This window comes from Triplophysa dalaica, chromosome 22 (genome assembly GCF_015846415.1).
Source record: "Triplophysa dalaica isolate WHDGS20190420 chromosome 22, ASM1584641v1, whole genome shotgun sequence".
Lineage (NCBI taxonomy): Eukaryota > Metazoa > Chordata > Actinopteri > Cypriniformes > Nemacheilidae > Triplophysa > Triplophysa dalaica.
The window spans coordinates 13,467,284-13,494,615 of NC_079563.1; the positions used below are offsets into that span (position 1 = coordinate 13,467,284).

General features: G+C 38.6%; 1 protein-coding gene across 3 annotated transcripts in view; it reads left to right on the top strand.

Moving 5' to 3' along the window:
• Positions 1–27,332, top strand: part of ntm (neurotrimin) — a 215,159-nt gene that overhangs the window by 159,180 nt on the left and 28,647 nt on the right. For all 3 annotated transcript variants that reach the window (XM_056736263.1, XM_056736264.1, XM_056736262.1), the window contains one exon: positions 26,282–26,514. In XM_056736263.1, the coding sequence (XP_056592241.1) occupies positions 26,282–26,514 (233 nt within the window). The remainder of the gene's footprint in view (positions 1–26,281; positions 26,515–27,332) is intronic.

The window sequence follows — 27,332 nt, forward strand, 5'->3', positions numbered from 1 at the left end:
AGATATAGGCCATCATCATTCGCTTCCCTTCATTTGCTGGAATAAAAGGACTCTTGAGGCCGGGATATTTCTGGTGCTGGCGGGACCGGGTCTGTTGTGCAATGTGAAGCAATTTGCAAGAATTTTCGTACTGCTTATTTTTCTTGGGAGGGTGTGTCATTAAAGAAGCAAGAAATTCACAATTTGTCGATAAGACACGAACGAGATATTTAAAACAGGTTATCTTACTCTGACTTACATTTAACTTACCATATACATAGGCATGGGATGACAAACTCTTTTTTTCTGTCTTGGGGGGACGACTGGGTCATACAAAGACGCTTTGTGTCTTTTATGTTGTTTAATATTTAAATAGTCTTGTAGTTTGGACAGCATTGAAGAGTGACCCTAATGTGGCTGTAAAGAGGCCATAATTGATAAAGTTAAAATAATTTTAAATACCTGGACACTGCTGTCAATGTAGGTCTAGACTTCAGTCTGTTTTTTAAAGCATGTGAAATATATAAAAATGCACACATGTTAAACAGTGTATAAGTTTGTATATCGGTAAAGGCATATCCGTTACGAACTGAGCTGATGCAGGTGACATGGGTTTGAATCCCGAATCCCTTTTACTCATCATCATTTCTTTCCATCTTCTATTTATTGAGGAGTCTCATCATTTACCCACCTCATGCTTCCCAGAGGTCTCCATTTCTTCAATTGAACACAGCGTTTTTAATATTTTTTGTAAGAACATATCTTTATAAACTTTTATATACAGCCCGAATATGTTAATGCTGTCAAAAGCACATCAATCCAAAGTAATTCAAATAAGTCTATAGCAACAAATCTCATTGGCACTCGTGTATCTTGTGACTTCCTGATATGATATTATTCATCCCTCATTGACATTGAAAGTTATCAGCATATCGCCATATTTGAATGTTTTCCTCACACACCTATAGTTTCACTCCAGAAGATATTTATTAAACCACTGGAGTTGTTTGGATAAGGTTTGTGATGGATGTGGCTTTTGAAGCTCTCACATTTTGGGGCCTACATAAAGTGACAGATATTTTTATAAGAAACATTTTCAGGTTTAACTAAAGAAAGGTAGACATGCAGAAAATCTGTCATGAGTGAGTACATTATGGGAAGTTAATATAAATATTCCTTTAATATAAAAGGCCAAAAGAAAAGAAAAAAGACGTGTTGAAGTACACCTTGCTTCTTCCTCTGTAGCTATAATGAAATCAGTGACTGAACATGTAGAATGATGGACTATTGATTCTGTGCTGATGTTAAAATTCTGAATCACTTTTCTGTCCGTCACTCTCTTTACTCCTCACAGCAGCTTCAATTTTGCTCTATTCAGCCATCCAGGTCTTTAAACAAGAGTTATAAAAGGCTTTTGTGACCTTTACCTTCCAACCCACCGCTCTCTTTTGACAAAAAAGACAGTGGAGAAAAACAACTTTTTCTTCTTGATGCTGCGGATCCCGAAACCAAGCGAATCAGAGTGTTCGAAAAACTTTCTTATGAAGCGACACTTTTGACGCCACGTGTGACATTCTTTCGCGGACGCACCTGAGAGTAGGACTGCATGGTGTATTTAAACAGAACCCCGTGGCTTTTTTAAACAAATTGGAGCTTCACACTTTCAAGTTCGTGGAAACAGAAGAGTGGGAGTTCATACGACTCCGAATCAATCTGGAATTTCCACATCATAGAAGCCCTCAGAGTTCGAGAGACAAAACCGTGTGTCTAAGCAGCGGGGTTGAGGCGAAGCTCTCGGTGCGCTCTTTTAATCAGCAAGGACTCCAGGAGAGAGACCTCGCATGCCCCCCACCTGCATTTTGATTATACATTAATAATGCAGTAATCAAAAAACTGGAGGAGTCTTTGTATGCAGCCATTCGGTCCTGACTGCGTCTTTGACTAACATTACCTGCATTAATAGTGTTATATTATCCTGACAAACAATCTGTTCAATCAGAGTATTTACGCATACATAGCTGCATGTAATCTACTGTTTATTTCTCTCCGCATGTTTTGATCTTTATTTTTTAAATGTGCGATTAAGTAAGTTACAAAAGCTGTCAGTGTGGAAACGTATTGTATGTTTGCACTACTTTATTGATTACTTAATTCTGTCATCATTTACTCACCCTCATGTAATGTCGTATCTGTATTAATCACTTTATAAGATATTTGGAAGAATGTTGTTCATTTTCAGTTCCGGAACATCATTGACTACCATAGTAGAAAACATTAAAGGAGAGGTTGTTCGAATGGTTTCACTAGATGTTAAATAAGTCTGTGTTGTCCCCAGAGTGTGTTTGTGAAGTTTTAGCTCATCTTTTAATATACCATGCGCCACATGCTCACTTTGCATGCGAGGAGAAACGCGCTGTTTTGGTGTGTGTCTCTTTAAATGCAACAGAGCTGCTAGTCTCCGCCCCCTTTTCAGCAGAAACTGTGCAGTGAGCCTGTGGTTCCAGCGACAAAACAATAAAGTATGGTCACATAAAGCGAACAAGAAACAAGGTCTCGTCTTTGAACACCAAACACATTGTTTCCGATAAACACACCGGTTTCCCCCTGGGCCATTCGCGAAGCCCGTCCGGACACTACATGGGAACATTGTTCTGTGCAGCCAACAACACAACAGTTGTAAGCTTTGCTACTTTTGCCATGTTGTTGGAACTTCACACATGTGAAAACAACAATGGCGGCGGAGCGATGGGTGGACACGTTCAGAACAAGGGGCGGAAATATTATAATAAGAACGAATTTTTACGTTATTAAGAAAGCGATTTCTGAAGCACTCGTTTTCTCAAAGGCTTGCAGAGATAGGCTCACATTAAAAAAGTTAATGATTTGTCTTTTTTTCACATTTTCTGAGTTGGCAGATGCACAAGAGACCCGATTTTAGCATTGAAACATGGAAAAAGTCGTTTTTTCATGAAATCCCCCCTTTAAATGGCAGCCAAAGGTGCCCCAGATCTGTTTGTTTTTCTGAATTCTTCGAAATATCTCATTTTGTCTTTAACAGAACAAAAAAACACAATGTTTTTTCTCTACCCTGGTAGTGGATGATTTCCTTGAACTGAAAATTGCCAAGATCTTTCTCTGCTTATCAGAACAACAAAATTTAAAAATGATGACAGAATTAGCATTTTTATGTGAACTGTCTCTTTAAGAGCTGATTTTTGATTTATTCAAAATAAAAGTTTTAAGAGTACAGCTTGAAAACTATTATGCACTTTAAACCCAGTTTGAACAACAAATCATGTAGGTACTTGCCATTGTACATTAGATGCACTTTAGACTTTGTCGTCCTCAAAAATGGCTATTTACAGATGTTTATGTACCTCAAAAATATGGACAGAACTAGTTTGTGCTGCAAAACAATGCACTTGACATCTAATATGTGTAGGTGGCTGGAAAAAATACACTACGTATTGCGTACAACAGTACTAGCGTGCATTTGTGCATCTTCTGATTAGCAGTTATGTGACATAAGAGACCTGTCAGTTCGTGTTCTGACAAAAGAAATCATGTTTACACAGAGAGAACGCGAGCTCTCACTGAGCCTTCTCCACAGGATTCATAATAATCAATGTAATTCTTAGCTTCAACGACACTGACATGCTCTTCACATCACAATGAATTGCTCGCTACCTCTTACATGGCTTGTTGGCCTATAAATATCAAGTTTCATTCCTTTAATACAGTTTTGTCAGTCAAAATTCATCCTGCACAATGCATGATGCAATACAACAGTACCTTGCAGAGGCAAAGCGTTCTGTCTGAGTAGCTTTAGTGGGAGATTTCATTCTGAGGAGAGGTTGTCACTTTATATATTATTGAGTGTGTTGAATTCGATTCAGAAGAACCTTGACGGGTACGTTTTGGTTCGTTGAGTCGTTATAGCAGGTATTCATAGCATAGGTTCTGTATTCTGCAGGTGTAGGAGAGCGTTCTTCACCTGCACCACTTGGTCCCTGGCTGCGCTGGAATCCTCTGTAAGTTTCATAATTCAGAGGCAATGTGAGCTCAATCGAATGTGTTTGGTTGTATTCAAAGCCATTTGGAGTTTTTTGGGGAGTCCTATACAGCTTCAGCAGGGCTGCATATTTTTACTCAGGTTTTTTTTACATGTTTTTCCAGGTATTGTTGAAGTTGCCAAGGCAGTCGTGAAGTATCATTGTTGAATTTACGGTTCTTTGTGCAAGTTCAAGAAGACCACGGCTGCTCTGTCAACATGTTTTGAGTTTGCTTTTATAGTCCATGTGGGAATTACTTTGTGTGTTTGTGTTTGGCAGGTTTGGCTATTTTTCTCAAGGCCCTATTTTGTAAAACCTCATCACAAATTGTGAGGATATTTGAAGTGGTCTTGTTTAAGGAGGGGTGTGAATCATACAAATCATGTTTTGCTTCAAGTCTAAACATTTAGAAGTCAACAGGTTTGTGTGGGATTCATGGGTAAAGTATGCCTGTAGCAAATGTTATGATCTGGACAATTTTAGTATTAAAGTGAATGTGTATTAAAAATAATGTGTACATCATGACTAAAGGTTTGTGTAAGACCGCACAAATGCACCTACAACTACGAGGAACATTTATTAATATTATGCATATTTGGAAATATAAAAATGTTATGTTTTCTCTGAGGATTATAGGGTGTTGTTAGAGGTATAGGATAAAATACCAACGTCTGTGGCATGTCTAATGTGTGCGTGTGTGTCTGTGCGAGAGGCAGCAGATCAGTTGGTCTAGTGTTACATGGATGACCTACTTATAGAGTTGAAATCCAATTAGCTCTCACTAATGATCTAGTCTTAGTCCTGTGTGGACACCACAGATCTGCTATATAAGACATGCCTGGGTGAGAAAACTCGGCGGGACAGTGATGGACGCGAGAACTAAATTAATTAACATCAAAACATGATGAAAGGGATGAGTAAATTACCCATCAGTTTTAAATATTACACTAGGGTGAGCTGCCTCTTGACCCATTAGACATCCTGACACACTCATAAAGCTGAAATAGGTATATATAATGACATTAAAATAGCTGGAGAACAGAACGCGATACTTTATAGCAATTTGAGATTGTTATGCATGTTTAAATTAATAAAGATATTCTAGGCCTGTTAAAGTACTTATGAATTCATTACGACATCATATTGTTGTAATCTAAATTGTAAAATGCTAATTTTCTTCTGGATCAAGGCCTAGCAGGTAATGCATTAATTCAGGTCAATACCAGATTAAACCATCCCTCAACTCGACTTAAAGTTTCTTATCTCGCCCCCACTGTTCTTGTGCCTGAAAATAAAAAAAATGATTTAGTAGAGGCACTTTTTTTTCCACGTGGCCTCCTCTTAAAGGTCCAGTGTTTGAAATGTGACAGCATCTAATGGTGGGGTAACAAATGCACCCCTCCCTATCGAAGAACCACGTTGGCTGTCACAGGACTAAGATTTGCTGAACGAGAAAACTTATTTACAAATTATTGACAGTTTAGGCTATAGGGTGACATGGGGGGGGGTGTATTTTCAAACCTCTTCTGTCCAACTCCCATGAAAATATCCTGTCCCTTCCCAAACCCAGATGAATGACTCCCATTCCCTCCAACTCCCATGTTGTTTTTTTGGCCAGAATCTGTCAGTTACAGTAAAAAATCCAGTACAGATCACAGTGCCCACCTTAGGTAAGAAGACATCCAAAATAAAAGTTTTATGTTGTTTCATTGAACTAAAAGCAATCTGAAATTTGCGAAACTTGTGGTACAGTCAACTACTGTTCAGCCGTTTGGTGCGTGCTTCCGGCCCAACTTTCTGAGAGACATTGCAAAAGATGCAACACGCGCACAAACAGTCAAATACGTTCTTCTAATGCGCGTTGACATAGAAAAACTATGGTCAAGTAGCGCCTCAGAACAAACACCTTCTCTTTGTCAATGCCCTGCCTGTCACTGTACATGCAAACACTCACAGCCCAAACTGTGTGCAGTAACAGCGAACGCACTGTACAATAGTGAAAACAGGTCGCACAACAAAACGGGCAAGCGCACAATTGCTCCCAAACATGTTTTAAGGATGCACAGAATTAATTTGGGGAGCATATACGACCATTGTGGCCGAATTGAATTCCGACATCAGTCTGAGACAGATCAACACAGTGGCATCACCTCTGTGTCGTTTTACATCTTGCCAACAATGTGTTTCTTATAAACTGTTCCGAAGCTGATTAACAAGCAAGCGGGCATTTCTGTTTGTGAGTGGGATAGGTTTTTATGTGCTTAATTGAAAGTGTTAAAGGGCAGCAGTTCAAACAGAGCATCACAATGGCAGGCCCAGGATTTAGCCACGTCCACTGCGCCCTTTCTGTCACTGTTGATTGTACGCTGGTTAATGGGGGAAATCCGGGCGGGTGCGTGCAACCTTCTGTGGCTTGATGTTGGCCAGTTTGCAGATTGGTTCATCAGCTGTTCGGCCTGTCATTACAAGACAAATAAGAAGCACTTAAATGGCATTGACTTCTATTACAGACACTTAACCAGTGGGAATAAATAGCTGTGCATTTTATTTTGCTTTTCTGCTGGCTACAGGGGCTCCTTCTCTCGCTTCATCAGCGCTGTGGCAGACTGATTTGCTTTCGTCCGTGACTGAAGGCACTCAGTGCCAGTCCAGCTGGAGTGACATGTATGTGTGGGTCGGAGATCAAACCCGGTTACACCAGAGATGAGAGCTGGAAGGACATAAGATGTTCTATATTTACTACACATGACATGGAATGATGTTGGTGCGTATGTTGCTGTGTGTCCGTGTCAAAGACGAATCATCTAAGGCTAAAAACAGACTCCCGCTGGGTTTGTATGCATCCTGCTGTATGAAATTGTGAAACATACGATCTTATATCTGATGTTGCCGTCTAAAATGTCTCTTACGCTATCGCAACAAAACCATGTTCTTATGCTGACGTGCCTCCAGTTTTGAGCCTGGAGTGTCTAATATCGCTGGATCAGGCATCAATAAGATTCAGATTTGCTTTATTATCAAAACCTTTAATTTGTCACTCGCCAAAGCAATTTTATTTGTCAATTAGTTTAATAAAGTTGTTGGGGGTGCTGGAAGGAAGATTTGCATAATAAACAAAGTGGCAAATATTTGGCCCGCATTGACTTCCATAGTATGGACACAAAACCAAAGAATATCCTCAAAATATCTTCCTTTGTGTGGAATGACATGTGGGTGAACAATTGTTAAAATTAATTTTCATTTTTGAGTGTTGGATAAAATTAATGATTTAGCCTTAAATAGAACATTAAAGGAGCCTTGGGGAGATTTAAGCAGCATCTAGAGGTGAGGTTGCGAATAGCAACCAATGGCTCACTCCACCAACCCCCCTCCCCCCTTGTGAAGCACTACGGTGGCTCTCACAGGACAAATACCTTGTAGCATTTTCGCTTTATTGCTGGAGGAGATATTAACGAAACAGTTTGTCCGATTAGGGCCACTGCAGAAACAACATTGCATCCATCAAAGGGGACCTGTGGTGTGTAGATAGAAAAATCTCATTCTAAGGTAATAAAAACATAACGCTTCCTTGTGTAAGGATTTTATACACCCCTGAAGACACAAAGTCACATATATGATATTGCATTTCTGTCAATAGATCCCCCAATTTTTATCACTCTCAATGGCATTTGTTCATAAAGCCCCCATTTGTTTTTGATATATCTGGAAATACAGTAAACTAAAAGTAGACACGGTTAAACACTCTTCTTTTGGTAAAAAGCAAAATACATTGCTTTGTGATTATTAATAAACACCCTTTCTATTTTTTGTCTTTTTTGTCCAGTCACTCTGCTTTGCTTTTAACATACGTGACCGCCATTCATTAATATCATAATTTCTCCAAACAAATCCATGAAGGAGTTAAGGCCCTGAAGAGCGACTCGCCTGTGATGGAAAAGCCTGCTGTGGACTCTTATCTCCTCTCTGCCTTTTATGGTCAGCGGGACCTTATCGTATGAACAGGGCAATGCGTCTGTCTTTTTAATTTCAAGCTTATTAGCAGAGGTTGAAACGCAGAGTGGAAATGAAAGGGCAGATTTAGACTCTCGGCTGCGATTCTGTGTGAAATTACCACAGGAAACAACAGCTGAAACCACATCAGGTTCCCCATTTGCATGCAGATCATTGGTTTTGTTTAAATGTTTGTGTTTACTCTTTGAAATCTGTTAATCGCTCATCATGGCTTGATGGCACTCAAGGATGAAGGGTTTTGGAGATGCCCCAAACATGCATGTGTTTTTTTCTTTGTGAAAACAGGAAGAGGGTCTTTTGTTTTTAAACAGCTGCGATCTGTCAAAGGACTGTGATGGCTGTGGTGCATTGTGGGATTGTGGGATGAATCAACACAGCATTCACTCGCTGATGATGCTTCAGGGACAATTCACAAAATGGCTTAATTTCGTGATTGCTGCATTTTAATGCTCTTTGTATGCCTGAATAGCTTTTAAATGTCATCCTTGATAATGTTGAACAATATTTGTTAGTTTTACAAATTTTTCAAACTTTTGCTGAATTTTGATCTTGCCTTTAGTGGAGATAGTATGGATGTGTTATACCACAATACTTGTGTTGGTAAATGTCAAAAATGCCCTTTTCCTTCCATTCACTTGAACCACGCCTGTGCAGCTGAGTTTAAACACTTGAACCCCCTGCGAGGCAACACAAAAAGACGATGCATTTGTTGGCATGATACATGGTCCTTAAGAAACATGGGATCTGATCTTTAAAGTGCTTTCTCTCACTTAACACATTTTTACGCAGATGTTTTGGGAGTTGACGAAGGCGTCTTGATCAATGTTCTCCCTCTAGCGCTCTTCGGGTGTTTGAATAATCATACTTGCATAGAAAAAAGAAGCTCTCCCGCCCTAGATTTCCCTGATGGAGAGTTATGCAAATGATAAAGATCAGTCTCATGCCAGATTGTACCAATGCGATGAAAAGAAAGATTTATTAAGAGAGAACTCAATTGTGGGAATTGGTTAGCCATTTAGATTCAGTAAGCCTCCTGTTTTTTTATAATTGCAGAGGATGTGCTTAATAACAAACCCATCTAATTCAAAGGATGCTGATGTTATGACTGACCTCATTTTTGCCGGCTTGAGGTAAACGCAGCCACCTGTGTTATGTTTTATATCTTGCGTCTACTGTATACAGTATATTTACTTTTATAATAATCATAATACGACCACTTCAGAATATGCTGGTCCAACACTGGTCCAGAACTTCCTGTTTCAGTTTTTTAACACTATACAAAATGCAACCAACAGAACATTTAGAACCGAATCCAAATTTTACTAAAGTATAGATTTTATTATACATGTAAGATAAAAAAAAATGAAAAAACAGAAGTATACATCTTGCGAAGTGGTCTATACAACCAAAAACAACCCCGTCTGTTCATGTTTTAACATAAGGTGATTGTGATTTGGTTTTGTTGTGCAGGTCTTTCTATGAAACATCCGTTGTGCGGTTTTAATATGTTATTTTCTCATGTAGGCTACTTTAGAAATGTTGCAGTTTAGGTTGACTGAACGTCCTCTGTGAATCTAGGCATTGATGCGTGATGTACAGTGAGATAAAACCTTGTCTCTGTGGTCATGGTGTGGATGTCAGAAAACATGTTTGTTGTTTTTGATTTAATTATTGACTTAAGGTACGAGAAATATATAGCAAACAATACTGTTTAAAACAGCAGGGCAGAGTAAGGTCAGCTGTGCCACCTTTTCCTCATGTTATATTTTAAAGTGACAGTTCACCCAAAATGAAATATGCTCCCATGATTTACTCACTCATACTCATTTCAATCCTGTCTAACTTAATTTTTTCCACAAAGAAAGCATTTTTTAGGAATGTTGTTAACCGAACAGCTGTAGCACCAATCGACGTGATGTGCATCAGAAAGAAAGTCATACAGGAATGTCAAGAGGGTAAGTAAATGATGACAGAACTTTCATTTTTGGGTGAACTATCACAAAGACTTCTGTCGTCAATTAATATGAAAAATAGTACAGGTAACATACTATATAGCGCAATGAAAAAAAGTCCCACCCTGTACACTATGACATACAGTATAGAAATGTATTAATTAGTTAAAAAATGTCAAATATTATTCAACATGTCCTTATTATGCATGTCTTAAACCCAGGCAACTTCATTTAAATGCCACTATAGTCACATGACGAAAAACATCCTGTTTTCAACAAAACAGTGACACACTCACCCCTGCCCTGATCTTACAAATGTAACCAGAATCTATTTACATGATTCAAATACATTTTTTGTTAAACTACCAACAGGGGGCATCACTTCCATTATAGTCCACATTCTATAAAACGGTATCCTCTAATGTCAAACTTCTCTGAGACTGTTCATCAGATCATTATCCACAGAAAGCTCATTTAGAAATCTCATTTGAGCCTTTGAATAATATCTAATATTGCAAATTCATAGCAATACACACTCTCATCGCCACTAAATATAATGATCAGCATGCGAATAGAAAGAGCTGGCTAAAATGAAGTAGACTTGAACTGTAAATTACCTTCTTTATTTCTACTGCCAATTATATTCAGAAGTCAAGCAAGCACTCTTTATAACCCAGCAGCCTCTGTACTTTTCCTTGCGTGCACTGCCTTGACCACAGCTTAACCAGAGCTCTGCTGGAGGAGGATTTTATCATTCCGTTCCCCAGAGAACATACTGAAGGCCTTCAGGCCTTCTACATTCGCTTAGGCGTGACCAGACTCCCACCCCTCATCCTAAGGGTCAGAAAACATATTGAATTTTGTAATTGATAGCTCACGCTTTTGTGTTGTTGCATTATGTGTAATAGCTCTGGAAGGAACTGGAGATAAAATGAACCGGGTCCACATTGGCCAAGCTGCTAGTAAAAGCCACGACGATTTCTCAGCCAATGATGAACAAAATCGACAATATGTACAAGACCTTTCGGGCACGTTCTCGTCCGCGATGCATTAGTCTTTTTAATGGCTCAAAGCCGTGTGGTCTAATCTTTCCAGTGTGTGTAGTCCAGTTTCTATCCCCGAGCCCGAAAGATGGAAGTTCCAACACCGGAAATGTTTGGCTTTAGATCTCACAGGCAATATTTCGACTGCACCTGGCAGCTGGTGCTCGAAAGGTGTTTGTGACTGGCGCTCTTTGATTCCAAGTCTGCACTTCAGGAACCACTGGCAGGTTTAAATAAGGAGAAAGACCAACAAGCTGAAAACACAGGCGCGTTGCGGACGAGAGCTGCCCGTTCTTGTTATTTAAAGGTGTAGTAGACTTTGTGTGCTGAGACCTCCCTCTCCAGTCACCTCGCACAACAGACTCCGTACGTGGGCGGATCGTCGCATCCACGCTCCAAGTTTTCACACGGATATCCAAAGTTGCCCCACAGTGTCTTGGCATTACAATTGTAAAATCGACTTCCGGATTTGTCATTTCACAACTTCAAATGTGTGTGTTTACCAGCGCCGCGGCAAAGCCGACAGCTTTGTTTTGCCCCGGTCGAAATCAATACCGTTCATGAAACGAGGCCAAAGGGCAAAATGTGAATGAGAATCCCACTTTATTGATTGCCAGTGAATTATTTTAGCTGGTTATGGAGTTTGCAGTAATCTGTGACTGGTTCTTCTTAAGGGTAAGATGGAAGTTTGGGGATAGAGAGAGATAGCAGATGGAGGAGTGAGAATATGATATGAGTGGGCAGCTGAATGTTTGTAACAATAGAGGAATATGAGTGTCTCTATCGCTAGTTTTGGGGGTGTGGTTTCCTACACCATTAAATTCGAGCTGAGAAGGACAAAATACACACATCATGATTTCACTTTTCTGTTCAATTCACTATGTAATTGGACCATATGGCAAAATAAATTAACTAACAGTCGCTTGATACAGACACCTTTCTTCTTTATGTTAGTACATGCTGTTATGAGTGAGAAAAGGGATTGTCAAATAATGCCATGGGATTAAACGAATTCTTACCTTTTTTAATAAACTGTTGTGCGCCACTCTCAGGGGCTTAAGTATGACTCAACTGCGACTTGTAATGTTAATGACAAACACTGATTTCTTGGCAAATCCAAAAACGCATAAAATCATCATGAGGGACAGAAGAATGGTTTGCTCTGTTAGTTCATTAAACCAAAATGAAAGACGTTTAAAATTGCTTAGGCAACATTCTCTGCCGAATATAACATATCAGAGCAAAAAAAGGTTCATTTTGTTTTTAAATGAACTCATTCAGTTTTGTAGGGGGATAGTTCACCTCAAAATAAAAATTCCTTCATGATTTACTCAACTTCAATTTGTTCCAAACCTGTATACATTTCTTTGTTTGGTTGAACACAAAGATATGTTTGGAAGAATGTAAGCAACTTGGATTTCTGGGGCACCACTTTTTCAACAATTGAATACTGTGTTGTCGTTGACAACCACTTTTTTAACATATAGGGTGATTAATAATGATGATTTATGGCGAAATATGGAGATACAAGGTTTCAGAAAGACTGCAGCGATATGTTATCTAAAAGCACAAATTCATACTCTCTTTTTTGTTTAATAATTACCGAAGCCTAAAGATTCTTTAAGCTTCAAAGGAATGTGTTGTGCATAAAACGCTAAGGTTTATCTTAAAAAAAAGGTTTTGAACATTTTGAACTTTACAAATCTTTACTGCATCTTTGGTCATTTTCTATATAAAAGAAAATGGACAGTACACACATTCTTTGCCTTTCGATGAACTCAACGCAAGGAAAAATGCAAGCTTTTAAAGTGAAAAAATACATCTCCTTTGAGGTGGTCATTTTTCTTATGCAGTGTATGTTCACATATTTTAGTATATTTAGTTAAAAATGTTAATAGTGAAACATTTACAGTAACTTCATTAGGGTATTGGTATATTCAGGTATACTGTACTGTATATTAGGCTGTTTTTCAACAAGTGATGGACTGATATATAATCCAGATCTACACATTCATAATCTCCCTTTATTGTTCAATCAACTGTTTAATTGGACCATATGGCAAAGCAAGCATCTAACGGTCCTTTAATAGCCCCCTCCTTTTTATTAACAGATGCTGTTTTTTCAGTGTGGAAAAGAATTGTCAAATGACTAAAATTACAGTAAGGGTGCAGAATTCACCTCCCAAATAGGTTCAATACACCGAATATCAGAGATTTCTTCGCTAGTTTTCGACCTGCATTAATGTAACAGGCTTATGGTAAAATGAGACAGGAAATACCGGGCCCGATGTTTATCTTCTCTGAGATTCATTTTCTGTTAAATGCAAATTATGATGGATCCACTGCCGTACCCCCCTTACGTCCCGGACCCCTATCTATTAAGAAGTAATCTCTCTCAATGTTTGGATTGTATTTAAAAGTTATTCCCGAAACTCCAGTCAGAAGTTTGAAGGAGGGGTAAACTAGGAGCTCCGTTTTTAACACGAACAGCAATTACTTTTGTGAATGAGGCTGCAGTTTTTATATCCATTGCCTTTACACCCCCCTCCCTTATAATCCTACTCAAACTCTGCACAAGCAATTATGCCACAGCCTACTGGTTCCCCTTTAATGCCTCTTTCATCTGTCCGCACCAACAGTTCCATCATATTTGCCCGATTAAAAGATGGAGGGCTGAAAGAAATTATGAAGGGGTCCAAGAACAAATGAAGTTACCCTGAAGTAGTGCAACATTCTTATTGTAAAATGTGTATAGTTGCTTAGCATATGTTTGACATAGAGACTTGTGTATTATTATCTAGTTTACTGTGCATTACCTGTTTCTATGCATTTTACATCTGTAGGCACTTGGAAAAGTTTTTAAATAAATTTTCATTAAAAACAGACCTGCTATACTCAAATGCATTCCGGCGGACAGCGCATGCTATTGTATAATGACCTGCATTATGTCAAATGCACTTTTTTGATTCTCGCCAGACCCGATTCAGAATAACACATCTTTTATAAATTGCCAAGCTAACCACTATAACAGTCATAGTCTTGTAGCTGTACAAGACCTACTTAAAGGGATAGTTCACCCAAAAACCAATGCAAGTCAATGGGTACTGCTGTTGTTTGGTTTCATTCTTCAAAATATCTTGTTCCTTGGTGCCCAATTTTTATTTTACCTTGGACCCCAGTGGCCACTGGTCTTGTTATTGTTCTATAAGGTTCCCTGACCTCTTGCCTTGACCTCTGTTAGGTCACCTCTCAGTGCACTGTTGTTTCACAGGAGGTTGTGATCTCTGCATTAGCTTGAAAAAAGGAGCACATGGATCACACAGAACTCTCTTTATACTCAGTTGATTGTATAATGGCCGCGGCACGTTTGATTTTGCTCTCCTGTGTACGTATGACCTTTAAATGAGTTTCCATTTGCGGGATAAAATATAACCATCACTTATTTCAGACAGGCAAGGGAGCCCATGACAAGAGGGTCTTACATCATAACTGTCTCAACCGGTATGAGATCAGAGAAGGTAATTGTCCTAAAATCCTGTTTTTCTGCAGTTATGAATGACAGTCTTACATTAGTAGATTTGTATTGTCAAAACTTTGTTACCCAAAACATTCTTTGAATTGGGGATGAACTTTTATTGGGTCTGAGAAAGTATTGTGAAACAGTCGATTGTAACTTTAAAAGCTGAAATTATACACTTCATATAATTAAACACAATACCAAAGTACATAGTCTTATTTTTTTTTTATTTAATACATTATTTTTTTACTAGCATTGTTATCTAATAGAATAGAGAAATAATCATTTGACACTTATTGACACTGAAGTGAGTGTAAACAGGCTTGTATTTTTGAATTAGTATCATGAAAATGTCATGAACATGACTAGGTAAAAGTTCAGTTTACAATTTTTCATATTATTATTGTTTTTAATGAATTTGTGTATTTAATAAAAAAAATGTCTATGATTTTGTTAGGCTGCAATCCATGAAAACATTTTAGGCATTATAGTGCATTACAAAAATTCTTAAATTCGCAATTTTAATAATATTTTATAAGTTGAATGTCGGTGAAATTTCATTGACAGTTTCTGACAGTGTAAAGGTTGCATCTTTGAAGTAAAAAAAGGAGCAATTATACATTTTGACGCTCATGTTTTTGTGAAATTGAAACATATAATGAGTGCAACCAACATGAAGCAAAATGTATGGAGGACCAAAGTACTCATGAAATCATTATGAATTAATTCAGTGAACCACTAATAAAATTCTCTAATTTATTTAGCAACAATGTAACTATTAATTAATTAAATTAATCGTTCATGAAATTCATTCATTTATTTTGTCAAGGCCCCTGAAAAATAGTATTAATGGTTTCATAGTAGCTACTGACAAAACGACTACTGCAGTAAAAATGGTCATAATATTCTTTTTTATAAAGTAGGATGGATATGAGTCATTCGGAAATTGAGCCTATTATTACGAAAACATGCTTTCTAAAAACAGACAGGCTTTATTGTGAAATTCATCCTAATTCATTTTGGGGTGAAAAGTTATCTTTTCTAATGAAAGATATTGTGAAAATAACTAAACAATGAATGATGTATTTTCAGTGGATATAACAAAATAAATGAATACATTTAATTAATGGTTAATGAAATTATTTCATGATTAAATAGTTGCAATATAAACGGTAGAATTGTATTATTGGTTCACTGAATTAATTACTGTAATATTTTAATTATTTATAATTAATTATAATTACTTTGGTCCTCCACAATATGCACCCGACAACTTTTGTTCTTAAGCGGTTTCAATAATTACACCCATTTTACTTCATTCTGAAGAAACACACCCTTTTCACTCCATTATTGAGTTTTATCCATCTGATGTACATTTATACAGTGAAATCTGAATCCACAAGGAACTGTAAAGCCGAAGGTGCACATGATTAAAATACATTAGTCAGGCCCCAGCAGAGCAATACATCTTCCTCCAACAGTCTGTACTACCTGTTTAAATAAACATTCTTAAACACAGCTCATCATCCCGGTGCGATTTGGTTCAGCTCTGTATTAGCATTCTGAGGGTTTCCTGCGAGCACTTCCGCTCTGATTAAAACATCTGGCCCCTCCGTAGCTCTACCTGCGCATCTGTCGAGAGGCAGAATTCCGCACAAGTCTTCTTCATCACAGAGGTATCTGACAATCACTCTGACAGAATGAAAGATAGATGGGGGGAATGATTTATTAAAGTCGGGGGAAACGGTCCACAGTCTACATCCAAACGTCTGTATCATTCACACCGTGTTTCCACCCCGTTTCAGTTTCAGTGACGCAGAAGCACAGCAGAATATTCCAAATAGTATTAAAAGGAAGATTATCCGCCTCCACCTGCCATCTAAAATGGAAATTTCTCCTTGGGCTCCTTGTGTGTTTTTCTTGTTGCTTCGCTTATCTGATGAGGTGATCTCAGACACGTATGGCCCCGTAAATCAACAAGGACTCCGGGTGACAACAATTAGGTTGTTAGGCAGAAGCGTATACAGTATGTGAGCCACAGGGGCTTTTCTGAAGTGATGAGAAGTGTCGATTCTACCATGAAGTGCGTAGTTCTTTAAAAATACTTTCCCTAAAATATCTCCCTTCTGACATTTGTCTTTGCATTCTCTTTGGGCTCTGACTCCAGAGAGTGCGAATGCAAAACAGGCACATTTGTGAAGTCATGCGTCTCATTTGCGAACTCTGTATCCTCTACGGTGTGTAGATAAGTGGCCAATGTTTCAAAGTAAAACCGTGTCCTTTAAAATCAGCTAAAATCACCTTTAAATGAACGGTTTTTAGTGGACTCATTAGTTCCTTTACCATGTTAAGGCTGTAAAAACCGTATTACGACTAATGGGGATGAATTTGATAGATGACTGACGCTGTTCTACCGCAGCAGTTAGACAGCTGTCACTACCTATTATGTGGAGCAGAGCGGGATGATTTTCATTAACAGAAATGGAATTTGTGGAAAGTCTTAAATTTATAGTGAATATTTTACAGTGCGAAGGACAATTGATATGGCAAATAAAAGTAATGAATAATTCATCAAGATGAATTGAAATGCAACAGACTTTTGGCAGACAACACCAAGAATTGCTTTTAAGGATCCCATAATATCGCTTTTTTGTATTTCCTGTAATAACACATTTGGAAGGGACATATTGAAGGGATCGACAATAGTCTGTAGGCTGTTGTTCGCTTTTAATTGGACACAAATCGGTGTAGTGCAAGATGAGTCATCAGTTTTTCCCAGAATAGAAAGCCTGTCGTTTTTAATGCGTATTTCTGCAAAAGGTTAATTTAGGCAGGTTTCAGGAGTACACTTGCGTGCACTGTACATGGAAAGTGTTCCTTGGATTTTATTTTCTTGTATTTTTAAAACAAGACTCTTTTTGCGAGGTGTCAAATGGCAATGAGTTAAACTGTGTAGGGTTGCTGATATGAAGAAGGAAAAAAATCCATTTCATAGCTAATAGGGAGTAACTAGTGTGGGTGGTTATGTAATGTTCCAGCATTACATAAAGCACATACAGAACTCTCTCTCTCCCCCACACTCCCACTCCATATTTCCTCATGAATCTGACTTGCTGTTAATGAATTCTTTGTTTGTTTTGCTTCTCCGTGAAGGACTGTGTAAATTTTGCTGCACCTGTGATCTGTGAGCCCTGACCTCTGACTCCTCCCCAGCATTGATTGTCATTTACAGGAATGAGAAAAATATCACCATTTGTGTGGGATTTGCAACCTTTATACTGACAGATTTCTCAATACATTGAACTTGGGAGGAAATCAGTACAAGGAGATGAATAATACAGGAGACAAACAGTTCAAGAGGTCTTGTCTACTTTGGGTCAGACTAAAGTAAATGGGAGCATTTTAATGGAAGGGGCTCGAGTATATGAATGAAACTCTACAGCATGATTTTCATTTCCATACAGAATACTGAGAGTGAACAGAATATATATATTGTCACTTTTTTAGTATAGTTTGTTCGCTATTGACACTCATAGCAGAACATGTTTGTATTATGGATGCACCGATACCAGTATCGGTATCGGGCCCGATACTAGGCTGATGTGCTCGTAAAAATGTATCGATACCAAAGACCAATACCTCATGTAACATACCTGAAGTTTCATAGTGTGTTTAATGTGGAGTTTTATGTATTATGAAGCCATTCTATTTTTATGAGTCTCACTGTGTTATGAAAAGGTACAGGCATCGGTATCGGCGAATACCGGAAATATAGATCGCAAAGTAAAGGGATGGTTCACCCAAAAATAAAAATTCTGTCATAATTTACTCACCCTCTTGTCATTTTAAACCTGTATGACCAAAAAAGGAAGATATTTTGAAGAATGTTGGTAACAGAACAACGGAGGTACCCATTTACTACTATGGACACAAAACCGATGCAAGTCAATGGGGACTGCAATTGTTCATTTACCAACATTCTTCAAAATATCTTCCTTTTTTTGTTCTGCAGAAGAAAGAAAGTCATACTGGTTTGAAATAACATAAGGGTGAGTAAATGATGACTGAATTAAAATTTTTGGGTGAACGATGCCTTTCTATTTTCGCATTGATCCTGTTGAAATTATGTTAAAATTGAATCATGTGTTCTAGAAATGGTTGAAATGGTTAACCTAAACATCTCATATTATCATCCTAACAGTGACTTTAGAATGGACCCCGCTCCCCATACAGCCAATTAAAGCTTGTCGATTTGGAGTTGTGCGAAAAGAAGGTTTGGTAAATGAAGATCGATGCACAGGAAGCTTTGTGCGTTATTTATAGGCGTACTTGGGCTGTTAGTCTGACCTGTTGTCTACCCTGTGGCCTGTTACTTTTGGCCGTTGTTAGAACGGTGGAGAATTGGGCCGGTTTAGGTTAAAATGCTCTACATTACAGAGTGTTGGGGTCAGTTTTTATCTTGAGGTAGAAATGTTGCTTGCAGTCTTATGTTGGCCTTTCTAAACCGTTTAAAACAAAACCTAGAGTGGTGCTTGTCCCTTCAAAAAACACTGTTTGTTGTTAAAAGGAAATTTATGTGTGTTTTTAGGGTATTCTGGGTGCTCACCCCCAACTGTATATGATATTGAATCTCGATCATTGCAAGTTTGAATAAAAGTTTGTGTGACAGGTTGTATGCTGAATTTTAATACTTAGAAATAAAGATTTGAACAAACCTCTAACCCTGATCAATAATAATCTATCACTACTAAATTAGGGATCACTCTTCTTCATAAAAAAGTCATGATATTTGCATGAACAGTTTCGTATGACAATCAGGTTTATCTGGAAATTCAGTGAATTAAAATCTGTAAGACCAAAGTTAGAAGACCTTGTGTGAAAAACTTCAGAAAAAAACGCTTGTCATGTCGCTATATGTGGTATGAAGTGAGCTGAATGTTAATTGTCAGATATTCCCTAATGACTGCCCTGGTTCATCAGAGCGACACAGGTACTGTGAAAGTGACAGAGAGAGAGAGAGAACATGAGAATCCAAGCACTGTCACCCTCTTCAGCCGAGACTCAATGACTTTGAAATTCTAATGGGTATTATTTTGCAAAGGGCACCTTCATTTGCGTGACACCACTCCACAAGACAAGGTGATTTTCAGCTAAGCTGTAATCCTCCTGCACAGTACGCCACAGAGCTTCACTTCAGACTTCAGATCAGTGTGAATGCACAGCAAACTGGTCACACTTTGTTTTGACCAAAGCAAATACAAACGACAATTTCATTGTTGGTTAAATGCGCATCCGTATTTTTCGGTTGTTTCAGTTCTGGTTCATGTAGACTGCGGCGAGGTGACTGTTATCATTGTGAATTACAGCACAATTGCTGGTTTGTGTGGTATGAACATGTGTTGAGGTTCAGGGTTCGCTTGAGCTGCCTTGTTTTAACGTTAGATCTGTTGCTTCATGTTTATGAAGTTGCAAGACTTTGTGCGTCAATTAGTGTTAATTGCTTAGAGTTGTGCATAAGGGGCTTGTTTTATTTGTCCAGGCCAAAAAAACTCTTATTTACTGCCAGGCATCAATCCCGGGTGGAATTAACAGATGACAGTAATTGCCATTGTAAAGTAAATAACTATTAAAAGAACAAGATGTGCAAATCAACCAGTTTGGTTTTTACATTCACCAAGAGCAATAAAAAAGGGAAACACCTTGTGTATCAGGACTATAAGACCTTTCTAGGACCAAGTTGGAATATATTTTACCATAGAAATCTATAATAATATAATTTCAAAATTGCTAAAGATATAATGTAATGTAATGTAATGTAATGTAATATTATAATATAATATAATATAATACACATTGAAGCAAATTAACTACATATTCATTACTATGTATAGAGTATCTGTATGTATATACAATAATGTATTGGTTGTAAGTTTGCATAGGTAGTTACATTAGTTTGCTTGTGCTTTAAGTATGTAATTAAAAAAATACAATTCAATATTTATTATAACATTTATAATACTATAGTATATATATATATATATCATAATTTTTATAATAATGTAAAAAAAGTTAATAAAACTGCAGACAGGATAAAAAATGCCTTTAACATGGGCCTATGGCCTTGTGCATGTTAAGGGGCTTAGCCACTTATGTGAACTCACAACCAATATTTAAACATGTATTTACACCTGCGTGTCTCTAAATCAAGCTCCTCTGCACCTGCTCGCAAACATCTAGCTGGACGTGAGTGATGATGGAGGCCAGAATGACGCCTCTGGCGGTTTGGCCTTGCGTGCAACAGATTGGCGGAGAGGTAATTTGCTCCGCTCAGCTCGGTTCAGCCTGAACGCCATCCTGGCAACCTCAGTATCATGAGCACACAATCTTACGAAGCGACGCGGAAAATCATATCAAATAGTGTAGCCCCTCGTATTGCTTTCATCACAATGTGAGTGAGGAGAGATATGGACGGACAAATCCTAGACAACGAGATAGAAATTGTGTATGTGTGTGTGTGCGTGTTTGTGTTTGCACTCCAAATGGTCACAGCAAGAAGGAACAGCAGTGAGTCTGGACAATGCCAATTGTTTTTACCCAGCACAGATAGATGGGAGAAGGGCTCCAATTCCCTTAACAGTTGTTCCAATGGATGTTTCGAAGCCCAGTGAGAAGAAAAGTACACAGATAGCGCATGCCCTCTGAGACTGTGTGTGGCATGTGCTGGATTTTAAAACTGGGACTCTTACCCAGATGAATACTTCTCACAGAATCGTACTTTATTGTGTGCCACGCACCCAGTACAATTGTGCTATTTAGAGCTAAGTGAGTGTTATTATTAATTTAGCAGGACCCGAATTAATGGCAGTTGAAGTGCAAAATTAATGACTGTTTTGCTAAACACTCCCTCATCTGCCATTGGGAGAATAAAAAATATCTTGCTGCCTTAAAAAATCAATATTTTCAACTTACTATTTTTGTATTTTTACCAGTGATGGGTCACCATAACTTATCAAATTAAGTTTAAATGATTCATTTTTGATGAATTAAAGCATGATGTTATTGAAATCAGTGTAGAAATTAGTATTTAACTTATGTTATTGTTTTGCGCAAAATACTAAATTGTGGTAACAAACCCTGTTTTTAATCATCATATTCAAAATCATTAATTTCAGTATTATAGATAAAAAAGTGAGTAAGAAAAACTAACATTGCCTACATTCATCCACCTTTTATGGCTACTAGGATTATCATCTCTCATAAATGTATTTTTTTGAGACACGGGGACCAGGAATTTAAAAATATGATCACGCATTTGTCTGAATTTCAAGCTGGCATAGAAGTAATGTTGCATCCAAAAATTAAAACGTAATAAACTACCATCCATATGTAGGTAGAAATATTAATATGCTGTAGTAGAGTAGGCGGGGCGAGACCGTGGTTCGAGTCCGGTGAGTAATTGTGAATTAGCGCCAGCTGTGCGCACACCGGGCTCGAATCACGTAGGAGATAGGGAGCATATAAAAGGAACGAGCGACCGGACCGTCGAAGAGAGAGGACCGGGCCCGAACTTATGTTATGTTTGTATTTATATTATGTTTTGTTCGCCGGCGGTCGTCCGTGAGGGGCCGCCGGCTGTTATATTACTTTATTAAATGTTTAAATGTTTGCCGGTTCCCGCCTCCTTCCTTCCATTTTGTTGAGATGTATTACATATGCGTTTCCTAGAATGTGGATATGTAGTTCTTATAACAAACTGGTTTTCCCTGAAGTGCATTTGTACTGTTTTATTTAAGATTTTTTAAATACAGAAAAAATCCGAATACAGAAGGGGGCGGGGTCAGGAAAGGACCACGAGCCAGGACTCGAACACGGGCAACTGCGCACATATGTCTGAGCACTGCCCACAAGGCCATTGCTCCAGAGTCCATTTGTAGCGTTAAGGCTTTATTCATCATTTATAATTGTGACATGAAAAGAATGGAAAAATGAATGGAACGATGGACAGCCACTGAAATGCTTTGAGCTAAAGACTGAAATAAAGTCACTAGTGGTTAACTTTTTCTAAAAGCATTATATCCACTTTTTCTAAAAGCATAATATCCAGCAAGGAAGAAAGAACAGTTTTTAAAGTGCACTGTAAAGTTCGTTCACCTCACAGACCAGCCGAGAGGGCGAGAGATCTCCATAGTAACGCAGCCCTCACCACATGAGGTTCTGCAGTAAAAGGCAGCTAACTGATGTCTTATATTATAAGTAAATCCCTAAACCAGACCTGTTTCAAGCTCAGCGTGACTCTCTTTAAAATCTTTTGTTCCTAGTCAAGTTAAAATAAAGATCCTTCTCACCATCATTTTCAAAACTGCGAAGTTGTTCATTTCAATGTGAGACTGCATTTTAAAGGCACTAATGAAATAATTGATTAGAACTTCGTGAAGAGGTGGAGGGGGAATGAATCGGCACTTAGAAATCTGAAATTAAAGAGTGAGACTGAGAGCGTAGACCCCCAAGACCCTTGTGTACACAGTAACTGAGAAAACATGAAAACAATCAACTTGTTTCTCCAGTCTGTGTTGACAGTGTGTTCATCCCCACGCTTCAAAATCCGTGCTTCTCCATTGCTGCACGTTACATAAAAAAATCAATACGTCCTTACCGTCCAGGTAGTAGCAATGTTCTCATGGCTGTACTCTAACTCGTTGACAGTAATTTCATTTGGAGGTAATCCAGTGTTTTATATTACAGCTTTTCCCCCCTCTGTAGACTTTCGATGCCAAATCAATCCCTTTCTCCAATGTAAATTAATAATGAATGCCCTCTCTTGTTCATGTCGCAAAGCAGCCAGAGGGGCCTGCGGAAAGATTTATTTTCAAAACCACGCTCGGTCTGATACCTGATATATTTTTGTCCTTCATGAGTACAGAAATACACAATAGTTGATGCACTGCTAGCTTAATACACTCAACAAACATGTTGTCATGATCAAATCTTGACTTATAATGAATAACCCAAATAGCCCCTAAACATTTACTCGTACTTGTACAGTAGACACACTTTTTGAATGGAGCGTGATGACAGCGTATAAAAAATTACCCCTGTGATCCGTTCATGGATGAAGGAAGTCGCACATCCAGTAATGATGATGCAAACAGAACCTCATAATTTTCATAAAACGCACGTACTTCGATGTCAGAGCAGAAAAAATGGGCGCGGACCGTGCTTGTTTACGCCGGCTGCTTAATTTTTCCCGCCCTTGGATGCTTTTCATTGCGCTGAAAGGGTAGACACTTTATTTGGATTAAATTGGTTTGCTGTCTGCTCTTCTCTGATAAGGGAATAAGGCCGAGTTATTTATTAATTTACGTATTTGTTGCATTGTGCTGATTCAGTGTGCGGGGACGAACGCGCGGCTCAGACAAGCTCCAGTGGCTGACAATGCAGCGCCGCTGCTTTCCTAAAGGTTGTGACTGCTCAAGGTTACGTCTGATTGGATGGGCACAAATGTTGTACCAAGAGGCTGTTATTATAATGTACGGCGGCTTATGGCGAAACTATAAATAAGAATTAAATACGGTGGTTTAACAAACACCGCCCTTAAACACACGTGCAGCTTACCATGCATGCATGCAAGCTGTGTGCAGCCCATGCAACGCACCCCTTCCTCTATTATTTACCATATCATCCATGTCTAAATGACGAATGAGCAAGTGCTTCGCTCTTTGATCCCATAAACTGTTCCGTCTGGGGTTTCGTTCAATTACCTGTGCAACAGCTGTATTGGGTTTGCTTTTTTCTTATTATTCCAGCCAACTTTAAATGCCCTTGAGTGTGCTTTGTAACCATGCTCGGCAACCTTGACTAGCGCGTCATCTCGCGCTATTGGTTGTCAAAACAGCTAGCTTGATATATAAGACATTTTTTAAAGTGTATAATGAATGCTTGATTCGCTTGTGCATTTTTACTCTGGGATGATGCCTGGATATCAATAAATAAACTATAGCGGAGGGGTGGAGTCTTCTTCACAGCATATTAAAATACTTCATTCCTTTCCCTGTTAAATAAGCAGAGGCAATTTTATTGGTTTTCTTGAAGTGTGAGGGGAAAAAAGCTGAATTGTTTATTTCCACACGTCAACGTCGTCTTCGCACTTATCAATTAGGCAAATCAGACACATAGAATCTGTGCTAATGCAATTTGCACAACCGGTGTAGGGCATGTTCAGGGTTGCCAGATCTGTGCGACAACACTAGCCCAATAAACCATTTAAAAATAGCCCAATGGCACGCACCGCTAATTCGAATGGCTCCATTATGCCTATTATACCTTTTTACAGACCTTATGCATTACACACATTTTCTTCTTACAGGTAACTTAAACAAAGTCCTCTTACGTTAAAAATGGCAAAAGGTGAACAAAATCTTTAACCTGCGGAATGAAAAAACAACCCGCTGCAGCGGTTAAATAGTTGCTCAGTTCTGATACCCACAGACTTGGCAACCCTGGGTGTGGCTATTGGCTTTGACGGACCGATGACAAACAAAGGGCCGTGTTCTGGAAAACCAACGTTATCAATATTTATTTTTGCAATTTGTGATGCTGGGAGCAAAAAGAACTTTAAGGAAAAGAGCTCCAGACAAATATTTGAAGTATATTAGTATTTACGTGCAGGACGCCCTGCAGTGTATTTGAACACTTCCACTGGGAAAAGCTTGATCTCTTCACTGATCTCCGGCTTTCTCATTTAGTCCAATAAAAGACAAGGTGGGGGCCGGTACCGCAGTTTCCACTCCCGTGAAAAACGTCCGCCTGTGCTTGTACCTTAGTACCTCCGCTGAGAAAACAACGACACGAAGCACTTCTACATCACATGTCCCTGGTGGTTTGGATGTTGCCCTCTAGAAGCTAAAGTAGTTCAGTGCCTCTCGCTAAATCTGCAACAAAGGGCTTGTAGGGAATTTTGACCATAATGGGCTTAAATAATCGCAGAATGAGTATTATTCGAAAGTGTGCCAAAGATTTTTGGGCACTGATGCTACCCGAGATAAAACAAAGATTGCATGAAATTTCTCGCTGCGTTTTATTGAATGGGTAATCGGGCAAGTAATCAATTAGGCGCGTGATTGCATTTTGTTTTAATAGCCCTACAGTATATGAAAAGGGACAATTTTGGCCTCCGCTGCTAACTGTTAGGAATATCTGTAATTAGACGCAGCATGTCCTCATTTATGGAAGGTCTGTAAGTAATTAGCATCTAATTCCATTGTATCCGTAATACGGAGAGACGGCATTGTCTTTAAGTTTAAAGTGCTTTAATACTCCCTTCGCCAATTTAGCTTTTAATATTATCCGGGAGGGGGTCAACAAATTTAATAAACTCAATCTGCTCAAGGTTGGGGGGTTGATCGATGTCTCGCTGCGTGGCTTTTCTTTACCTAACATCAAGGGAATACGTTTGCACTAGATTCCTTCACGTTTCTCTGTTCCCAAACAGGTGCGGGCCTCCGACGCACAGTACCGTGGGAATATTCGAATAGGGACACTGATATGTTAATGAATACATGAATTCATCTTAATTGATGAATCCTGGTGCTTCGGTCACAGAGGTATAAACTGTAATAAATCTGAGGGGAACGTCTTTTTTAAAACACGTGCTTAATGCTTCCACTGTTGAGTCACGAGGGACTTGTAAAACCTGACGCCGGTGAGATAACGTGTTGTGTTCTTTTGCAGTTGCTCACAAGGGGACTTTGTTTCACGCACGGCGTGGCTGAACAGATCGAGTATACTGTACGCTGGAGAGGATAAGTGGTCCGTGGACCCCCGGGTGAGCTTGGTGGGTCTGAACCAAGACGAGTTCACCATCAAGATCGAAGATGTGGACTTGATGGACGAGGGACAGTACATCTGCGCAGTGCAGACGCGAAGCAGACCTCGAACCACGTCTGTCCACGTCATCGTTCAGGGTGAGTTGGAAACTGTGTGGTGTGAAAAGCTAACGGTTAAAGGGATAGTTCACCCAAAAATGAAATTTCTTGAAATCGTCAGTTCAAACCTATGTGACTTTCTTTCTTCTGCAAAACACAAAAGAAGATTGAAGACTTCTGGTAACCGAACAACGGCGTTACCCATTTACTTGCATTAGTTTTGTGTCCGTAACGCCGTTGTTTGTTTACCAACGTTCTTCAAAACGATCTTTTTATGTGTGTTCTGTAGAAGAAAGAAAGTCATACTGACAGAATTTTGTGTGAACTATTACTTCATTGTTTTCATGTTTTGTTTATACATTCTTAATAAAAGAAAAAGACTTATATTCAAATATTGAAATCATTTACTTCATTTTGTTTCATGAGTATTTTCTTTGAACAGAATCTCATTGGGGTGTGCTTCTTTATCAAAGGGCCCAGATAACCTTTCTTGTTGTTCCCCTGACAGTGGTCATGAATATAGCACACAAGTCATATAGACTGCTTTTAGGGTACTTTTATGGTGCTTTTTGTCATTTTTGGAGCTCAAAACATCATTATGGAAAACAGTACTCTGATGTTCCGTAATATTCTATGTGCTCCACCAAAGACAGGAAATCTTGGTTGGAAACATGAGAGTAAAAGATTAACAAAATGTTCATTTTTGAGAACACTATTGCTTTGGGCACACGTGTCCTCATTTGTGCATGTAACGTGTGCAGCGTTTGTGTGTTTTAACAGCTTTAATATCCTTTCTAGAGGGCCATTTTTCAGTATCGATGGCACACACCTTGAACTCCAGTTACGATATTGGACAT